This window comes from Phaethon lepturus, unplaced genomic scaffold, assembly GCF_000687285.1.
Source record: "Phaethon lepturus isolate BGI_N335 unplaced genomic scaffold, ASM68728v1 scaffold37275, whole genome shotgun sequence".
In the NCBI taxonomy this organism is placed as follows: domain Eukaryota; kingdom Metazoa; phylum Chordata; class Aves; order Phaethontiformes; family Phaethontidae; genus Phaethon; species Phaethon lepturus.
Window position 1 is genome coordinate 48,644 of NW_010540506.1, and position 9,515 is coordinate 58,158.

The window sequence follows — 9,515 nt, forward strand, 5'->3', positions numbered from 1 at the left end:
GAAGCAGGGATCTTGATTCTTTCTGTTGTTAGTAGTGCTTCCAGTCTTAGAAGCAACATGATCTAACTCGCTGCTGATTGCAGTTTCATAGGTATTTTGCATGCAATTTAGAACTGATAGGTATGCTTTGTGCAGGTGGATTTATGTTTTCTGCATTGCTTAATCCAGTCCTCAGATTACTTTCAGTATAATATGTTAAAGATGCTCCAGATATGACATATTTTTCACTGACTCAAGCCATTCAAAGGCTGACAACCCTTACATCCTGTTTTGCATGTATCTGAAGCACTTTCATCTTTGTATCTGTTGCTTGTCCATGCTAGTCACTTTGTAGCTGTGGATCTCAGTGCTCCTGCTCCTGCTCCAGCTGTGCACACAGGGACAAAGAAGGAGCTCCAGAGCAGGAACTGGATGGTAAGAAGTGGGATGGTTTGGCATTCCAGCACATAGCTATGTCTCCTGTTAGGCTGCTGTCTCATCTTACAGGTCAATGCTGCTGAGGCCCACTTCTTCAGTACTTGTGTCTAACATCTGTATTGTATTGTAACATGAATTTGCTAAGGTTTCTTTGTGGTTTTGCTTACCATTGCCCCTTTTTGATGTATACGTGGTCTCAGATACAGATGATGAACTGGAAGGTTGCATACTTTAGAAGTATAGACTGAGTTTTGAACTACTCTGCACCAAAATGTGTAGTCTGTTAATGAAAACTGTAGCGTATCTAGAGCAAAGGAAACTGGCTTTCTCAGAAAAAGTCATTTTGGCTTTTCTAGTTAAGAGAAGAACTTAAGAAGATATTCCTGAAGTTTTTGTTGTGCTTTATTAACAGACTTGAAATAATTTCTTGATACATAGTTCAGAGCATAATTAGCAACATAGCCCAGTCTAGTACAGAATTAACTGAGATATCTGTGAATTATGTAATAGAGCAGTCCCCTTTTGTATAGTGCAAACAATAGCTTTTGAAATCGTGCTTAGCATGATTAAATATTTATTCTTTGGACACTCTTCTGACTTTTCACAGGAGATCTGAATGAGCTAGCAGAAGTAATTCATCATCATATCCCAGAAGCAAAATTAATTGAAAGCATTGGTCAGGAACTGATTTACCTTTTGCCCAATAAACACTTTAAACAGCGATCTTATGCCAGTCTCTTCAGAGAACTGGAGGAAACACTGGATGACCTGGGACTCAGCAGTTTTGGAGTTTCAGACACACCACTTGAAGAGGTAACAGACAAAGTAGTAAAGATCTTACCATCAGTCCCCCAAATGAGACTGTTGCTGTTCTTAAATATGTAATCTTACTAATTCCTAATACCCCTGTCAAAACGGAGTCACATGCCCTGTGGCACACTCAGAAAGTTTTTGGGATGGGCGTAGAGAAAGGATCCAGCCTTACTTCATGTTAGCCTTGTTGTTCATGACTCATTAGCCTGAAAGTTGTCTTCCATTGTATCTTAGTTTGTTCCTTTATTTTCTGAGATATTTCATAAGAAACCTCTGATTGTATAATAAGCAGGAGTACTGAAAAGGTATCTGAATTTTTTTCCATTACACTAAACGATTATGTGTACAGTTCCAGAGGTCAGGTTATTGTGCCTATTTCTATTCCTAACCAGGAGACGTATTTGTCTATGGCAGGTTTTCCTAAAGGTCACAGCAGAAGCTGACCCTGGAATGCAAAAAGCAGGTACAGATCCATGAATCAGTATTTGATAAACTTTTCTTGGGACTATTCTGTATGCTGAACACCAAGTAAAGAAGAGCCTCAGAACTCTCATGTTTGTATGGTGTTCTTGCCAAAATACATTTGGTCAGCAAATATCTGTTTTTAGGGCCTGACATGTTATCTGAGATACAAGATGAAGTCAGCAGAATGACTTATTTAGATTGGATGAGGTTCTTAACTATGTAAATAGAAGTGGAGTGTCAAGCCCCCAAATGTCAATGGCTTTAGTAATTTTATAAAAAGTACTTTGCTGACCATTAGTCCATAAACTACATACATGATTAACTTGTTCATCCTGCTGAGTAAGAGAGTGTTAGCCTATATGATGCTACTAGATACAGCCACAGTGCAACAGTTGTAATTAAAGCAATCCGGTGATGTGATATATACAGTTGGTAAAATCAGGAGCTTATTAAAATGATTGTGCTACCTTCATGTATGGAAGACTAGTGTTTTCTCTGCCCCTTTTCATCTTAACCTAGAAGACACTCAAGAAAATGGTTCTACTCTTGGCAAAACTTGTACTGAAAACAAACCAGCTGAACAAACCGCACTGAAAACTAATGACACTTCTCGAATGCCAGTATGCATAGCAGGAGATCAAAATGAAGGGAAAGGGTCCCGACAATATAAAGGTTTTCAGCTTGTACATCAGCAGATCAAAGCACTGCTCATCAAACGGTTCCACCATGCTTCCCGCAGCCACAAGGACTTCCTAACCCAGGTATTGACTTACTTTTGCTGTTCTTTACTCTTTCCCACAACATTCTCAACACTATCTTTCCCAGCAATGTCTTTATGCAAAGCAACAGAGGTGCTCCAAATGGGTAACAGTGCCCCTAGCTGTTCTAATTATGATTCCAACTCTTCTGCCTCTTACTCTATTTCTTTCTGCCTAGAGTCTGTCACCCGCACCAAGTTCATGATTCAATCACTATTAGCCCAGCTTTTTATTTTTAAGATAATACAGTTCTGTGACAACAGAAGCTTAACTGAAAGCATTGGAAATTAAATTGTTGGCATTGAGAAGCTAAACCAGATCTGATCTGTGTGCTACTGCTGTTCCTCCTTTGTTTATATATATTAGGAGGTGTGTACAATGTCACTCTATATATCTAATAACCTAGTGTGATGTTTTCGTGTTCCCTGCAGATTGTTCTTCCTGCTAGTTTTGTGTTGCTGTCTTTAATACTTACAGTCATTATTCCTCCATTTGGAGAATATCCCGCCTTAACCTTACACCCTTGGATCTACGGACAACAGTTTACTTTCTTCAGGTAAGACGAATCACTGAGTAAAAAAAATCTGTCATATATACACCTTTTCTCCCTAGCATTTAGGATCATGGGGCCCTGTCTTACTGAGTTTTTCTCACTATGTGGTATGAAAAAGGATTAGCTCCATTGGAATCAGCAGACTTAAAATAGCATGAAATTGGTGCAAGTGGAGAACACAGCTGCTAGTATGTCTAACCAATAGTCCTTCAAATATCTTGCTATCTTTGATACTCTCCTTTTCCCACCTGAATTCATTACCTCAATACTTATACAGTTACATATCCTGCCTAACAAGAGATCCAGGACAGTAAGAAATCTGACTGTTTCTGATATGCCATTGAACTATTCCTGTATTCATAATCTTAGAGAACAATAAGATTCAAGCCTATCTGTTGACCTGTGGTAGATTTATTTATAGTTAGTATAATATTAGGGAAAAGTTATGGAAACAAGATGAAAGCAGAGACTCTTAGGTTTTATTAATGCTGCTGCTTTGCAGTTTCTCCTCACATAGTATTCTTTGGCTGGGTCTCTTTTTGTCTACTAGCACTTTGTCTCCTTTCATTCTTTATAGAAGTTTCAGTTCTGTTCTCTCCAGGTCACTGCACAATTCCTCTGTGGTCTCCTGAATACTTGCTTCACCTTCACTTCCACGTATGCCAAAGCTGAACTTGCACCAAGTCAAAATATGTGCAATGCATAGGAAATTTATAAACAAAGTTTAAGTCCTAGACAAGATCACAACTAGCAGAAAGTAGCAACACCGAAGGCAATAATTCTGAAGCATTTTCTTTGAGTTTCATGCTTAAAATTCACATGAAACTTTAATTTAATTGACACATGGTAGTGTATGGAGCAAAGTTTGATATTCATACTTGCCACAATATTGGCGCTAGCAGTATTCTGTAGCCTAATGTTATTAGGTTGTTAGCTGCAGACTTCACTATTAGCAGCATTGTCTCTTTGGCCTCAGTAAATGAAAACACAGGATAAGTTTTTCATCTTCTGATTACTGAGTGTGACAGGGCTGAGAGGGTAGCAAAGTGGATTCAAGCCTTTTTGGAGAATATTGATATAGGACTATGTCAGAAGTCATGCTTTAATATTAGGAGAAAAGGATCATTGCTTTAGCCTGTTAACCATCTTGGAAGGTTCTGGAGTTTTGCATAAATAAATAAAATAATTGAATTATCAGTATTTGGAGGGGAGCAGTTGGTTCTACCATATGGCTGTCCTTCACCAGTTGCTATGTGTACACCAGTACAATATCTTGAAAAAAATTTTTTATAGAGAAAGTCCTATCTTATTCCCTTAGCAATGAGCGTCCTGGCAGCGAGCAGATGGTCTCCCTCACTGATGCTTTCTTGAATAAACCAGGATTTGGAAATCGCTGCATGAAGAATCAGCCTCTTCTGTAAGTTGCTAGCTAATCTCTCTTGAGTGAGACTCTAGCAGGGTGTTACTAGTGAAACGAGAATGAATTGCCTTGACTTTTCAGTAGAGCCAATGCTTCAGATATATTGTTGACAATAATTTCTAATATAGGGTCAAAAGTAACAAACAAAGAGCAAGACAACAATGCCATTGGATTAAGAATGATTCACAGTGCTCAACATGACTAGCTGGAAGCCCTCTTGTGTAGCTTTATATTGAGAATTAAGCAACCTTGAAATATATGTCAGTAGGCCAGTGGGCTCAGACCCAAATCTTCACAGCATCCTTGGCATTTTCGATGTCTAAGTCCTCTCAGGTTCCTGCTGTTCCCACTGGTGTATTTGGAAGCAACAGCTTCAGCAATTGCTCAGATTATGAAGGAGGAATAGTCTCTATGATTTGAAGCTATTCTCACTCTGGAGGACAACATTAGTAGAACTCTAACATTTTCTGTGCTACCTATTTACCCTGCGTGGGAGTCCTTCTTTGGAGGCATTTGTCACTGGCATGCTGTGCTTTGCCATTTGCTCCTTTTCTCCTGCCTCCCTCCTAGTCGTGATATCCAGCAACTTGATTCTTCTGGCTGTCTTCTCCTCTCTCTTCCCCTTCCTGTCCTCTGCCTTGTACAGCAGGAAGGAAGAGGAAACTTTAAAAAATAAAGAGAGAAAAGATACCGCATGAACAAGGAAAAGGATAGTTTCTTTGCAAAGATATATGTCCACTGGAGATTTCATGTGTACTAATGGGTCAAACACAGTCCCCTTGTTCCTTCAGTGTCCTATCTGCAAGCTGAAGACAGTAAACTTGGCAGAGATGTGGGGGGAGATTATGTTTATTCATGTTTAGTAAGTACTCTAAAATGTTCTTACTATTAATAACTCACAGGATAAGGGCTGAGAGGAGAAATGTCTGCTGAGAGCATTGTGAGTTTGTGGATTTGTGAGCTCTCATGAACTGTATCTCTGCACAGCTTAAAGAATCTGTTCCCCTACACAGGAACTACCCATGCAATAATATGCCAACTGCCTGGAACACACCTGCTGTTCATCCTAACCTAAGCAGCCTCCTGCTGAGCCAGAAGTGGAGCCCTGAGAATCCTTCACCTTCCTGCAAGTGCAGCACTCACAAGAAACTCACTATGCTGCCAGAATGCCCTGCAGGTGCAGGTGGCCTCCCACCACCGCAGGTAGTGTCCCTGTGTCATAAATCTTTGTAGAAAAGTTTCATGGCAAGTGCTGGAAAAGGGATTAATGTGTAAGTACTTTGCCATGCCAATACACATGGAAGGAATTAAGTACATTTTTTTAAGGGAGCAAGAATTGCTGGAATTTGGAATTCAGTTTCAGGGGTATTGGAAAATCTTGCACATTTAAATGAAACTTGATTACTATTTTCATCCAAATTGCAAACTTTTCATATAGAAGAAAATTACAAAAAATTTAATGACTTATCAAATAATTTTAAAAGCTCAGTATTTTTTGGCCTCAAAGAACAATTCTATTTAGAAGATTGCCTTTCTTTAAAGAAGGGAGGAGGAAGGAGAAAGAAGGAAGGAAAGAAAAAGTGTCATGATTTTTAAAAATCATGGGGTGGGATAATCTCATTAAAAATGGAAAAATTAATATTGAGTCAGCCCCAAATAATTTTTTACATACCCTTTGGTTCCATTTCTACAAAGAAAGTTCTAAGGTAGCAAAACAAATGTTTGTATGCATGTGCATGGAGATTAATAATTTAATAACCACTGATGCTGTATGGAGATGAGAGCTACATTCCCACCTGTTCCTATCAATGAATAATCTTAGTAGTGCCCTTTACAAAATGTGCTTGCTCTTTTGAAGAGCAAAAGAAAACTATAGCCTGTTAGTGTTTACATTTTCTAAATGTTTTTCTAACAAGTTAAAGAAAACAGAACTGCAGCCACTTTCAGACTAATAGCTCACTAATTTAACATCTCACCATGCACATCATTCAACTTTAATATGCCTGTTTGCCAGGCTGCACGCATTAGCCAAAATGACTAAAATAATTCTAGTTTTAACACTAACGTCACAAGCTTAATCAATTTCTGAATCCAAATCCATGACACGGTCTCTTAAATATACTATGACACTATGATTCTATGATTCAGCTTCCTTTGGTTTCTCTATCACTAGTCACAAAAAACCAAAGCAAAATTGTTTAAAATATCCATAGGATTCCTGTTTATGAAGCAAAAAAAAAAGAAATTAATAAAGAGGTTATATTCTTTCCTTATTCACCGCATCCCAAGTAATCTCTGTCCAATAGACAGCCAAAGTTGAATTTTGCTAATTGCATGCTAGTATATTTGAGAGGGAAATTTTGTCTAAAACTTCAAATCCAAGTAAGATACAAAATTATTTTTTTTGTTTGTGTGTGGCGATTCAGTCGTCTAAGGGAAATGTATTTTTTATAATAGCCTAATAATTTTACAGGATATAATAATTTTGTATAACTTGTCAGGAAGAAACAATTCACATTTGAGTCTCCAGGAAAGCGACAGTATGTAAATAATTATGAAGTATGTCTGAGCATAGACAGCTCGTTTAATGAAGGCACTGTGAGGATGCTACTGTCTTCCTTCCTGTGGATTGTCTAGAATCAGCTAGACATCTTCTGTGTCATTTGGTACTGCTTCTCTGTGAACAAATGTAGGAACATCTGAAAGTAAGTTCATTGGACTTACTTTCCAGGTCGTTACTAGGTCGTTTCAGGTTGCAAGCTTTGCCCTCTGAAACTGCCCAGGAAACTTTTAAAGTATATTCTACCTTGGGATAAACTCAGCAAGTTTGAGGTCTTGCATTTCACAGTGACCCCGTATTTGCAAAAGACTCACAAAGGCATCATGTGGCATAATTTTCATTACAAAAAAAGAGTAATTTTCATTCAAAGTCTTTAACATGCTAGTGAAGATGAAGTTTTCATATCAATTTTTACTTCAACTTTCTAAATCATAGAAAGCTATCTTATCTTCACCGGGACCTCAGTTTATTTGAAAATCTTTCTTCTTTCAGTGAAGAAAAAGCCTTGAGCAACTGTGCCCTTTGTTGCAAATAACTCTGGTCGTGTTTCAGAGTGAAGCGCAACAGTTTTGTGTCAGGCATTGCAAACTTCTGTGACTTCATGATTTCTTCTGAAATCTTAGTAAAGTAAGGATGTTTGGGTTAGCAAATGAATGACCCAGTCTCATTTCAGTGATACTATGAACATGAACAATTCCTCTGAACCAAAGCTACTTTTGCAGTTTTCCTGACAAACACTTAATAGCTTTAGAGACTGTAAAGTTTACTGTCGTTGATTAGGTTTTCTTTTCTTTCCAGAGAGTGCAGCACAGCACAGAAATTCTTCAAGATCTGACCCACAGAAATATTTCAGATTTTCTGGTGAAAACGTATCCCACTTTGATAAAAGGAAGGTAGGGATGCATGTCTCTGTTTTTCATATGCAGTATTTTGTACTTGGCAATGAAATTCTCATTTAATAATAACATAGCACCTGATGTGCCACAGTATTGTGTAGACTTGAGCATCATGTCCATATTCCTGATGTAAGAATAGGAGATGCTCGTTTTAGAGGAGTTATACAAATAGGTATAATTAATTTAACTGGGTACTCCTTTATAGGCAGAGCTAAGTTTCAGTGTTGATTGAATGCCATGTTAATGGTAACTGTGTCAATGGTGAGAAAACTGGTGCCTCTGCAAGGCATGATGAACTGGCTTACACAGATACTAGTTTGTGTCCCTGAAGAACTGTAGCCACACCCGTATGACCATCTGCCTGAGTTAATTTTCACTTGCTTCCCAGAAGTGCTAAAGAGCCAAAGGACAACATATATAGATATATCCATCCTACCGATAGCCCCTCAGCTTGCCTGAGTGTCATGCATGGTAATCAGCTGTGCAGTGTCCATGGCCTATTATTTCTAATTCAGGCCTTGCTACCCTTTTCAATTCCTAGCAGAGTTCTCGAAATTACCATTGTATGACCTGTGTGCTGGCTGCCTTTGGCTGATTCCTCTTAGCACATGTCATAATTGCTTTAGATACATCTTTTAAAATCAATTCATTATGGATTTAGAATAGAGACAGTATGTGTCACTTTTGAAATATTGCTTGTCTTTGTATGAGCTGGAGATGAATCATGTCAGAAAACAAAATAAAACAAAAAACCAAAAGCCCACTGCAGGGCATACCAAAAGTCCTGACAACCCCACAATTCAAAGTAACCAGCAGCAATTAAAGAAAGAGAATAAAACAAACCAAAAAAAGCTGTTCAGGGGAAACTGGAGATCTGCAAAGCATAGGAATTTACCTTTAATTTCCATTTAAGCCTGACAATACCATTGACTTTGGCTCAGTGCACTAAGAGACAGGATTCTCTTTGTCTGTTTCAGCTTGAAGAGCAAATACTGGGTCAATGAGCAAAGGTAAGAAACCAATTCACAGATTATGGCGGTAAATAAAGGAACAATGAATTTCTGTTTAACCGTGGAGCCTCACAATATTTCTCTGAATGGACAAGGGGAACTGTGGCAGATAGTATAGAACAAAGAGATGGCTTCAGTGGGAAATAGGTTGGGGATCAGCAAAGGTTTTATAAAGACAAGAGGTTATATTTGTTTGGACTACCCCCACAAGGATGAAGGCCAGAGGCACACAATGGAAGTCTCACAGTTTCATTCTCTACAAGGGTCAGACTAATGAGATCTGAGTGATGGAAAGTTACAATACAATACTGCACTACATTGTGATAGTGCTCTGACACAGCTTTTTCAAAGTGCAGCATTAAAATATGAACCCTCCAAAAAAAGAACCTGGGTAAGATGAAACCTAGACACTAGCCTATCAAACTTAGAAGTAACAACCACAACTCCTCATCCCCGCTCTGAACATGTGCAGTAGTTATAAAACAGATTCCACTAGTGCTCCACACTTACGTAGAGGCATCAGCTAACCCCAGTGTGATGTCTACACTGCAGATACTAAGCTTAGAAAGATGACTGATTAGCCTAAAGAACGTACTTATTTAGTTTTTCATCAGCAGCAGGAA

General features: G+C 38.4%; 1 protein-coding gene across 1 annotated transcript in view; it reads left to right on the forward strand.

The window, feature by feature from the left end:
- ABCA4 (ATP-binding cassette, sub-family A (ABC1), member 4) overlaps positions 1 to 9,515 on the forward strand; it is a gene marked incomplete at its 5' end in the record, with an annotated part of 71,312 nt that overhangs the window by 46,169 nt on the left and 15,628 nt on the right. Inside the window, 10 exons of the mRNA XM_010287456.1 lie at positions 324 to 414; positions 1,025 to 1,230; positions 1,645 to 1,693; positions 2,215 to 2,456; positions 2,885 to 3,009; positions 4,325 to 4,423; positions 5,290 to 5,292; positions 5,440 to 5,629; positions 7,785 to 7,879; positions 8,860 to 8,892. Coding sequence (XP_010285758.1) covers positions 324 to 414; positions 1,025 to 1,230; positions 1,645 to 1,693; positions 2,215 to 2,456; positions 2,885 to 3,009; positions 4,325 to 4,423; positions 5,290 to 5,292; positions 5,440 to 5,629; positions 7,785 to 7,879; positions 8,860 to 8,892 — 1,133 coding nt within the window. The remainder of the gene's footprint in view (positions 1 to 323; positions 415 to 1,024; positions 1,231 to 1,644; positions 1,694 to 2,214; positions 2,457 to 2,884; positions 3,010 to 4,324; positions 4,424 to 5,289; positions 5,293 to 5,439; positions 5,630 to 7,784; positions 7,880 to 8,859; positions 8,893 to 9,515) is intronic.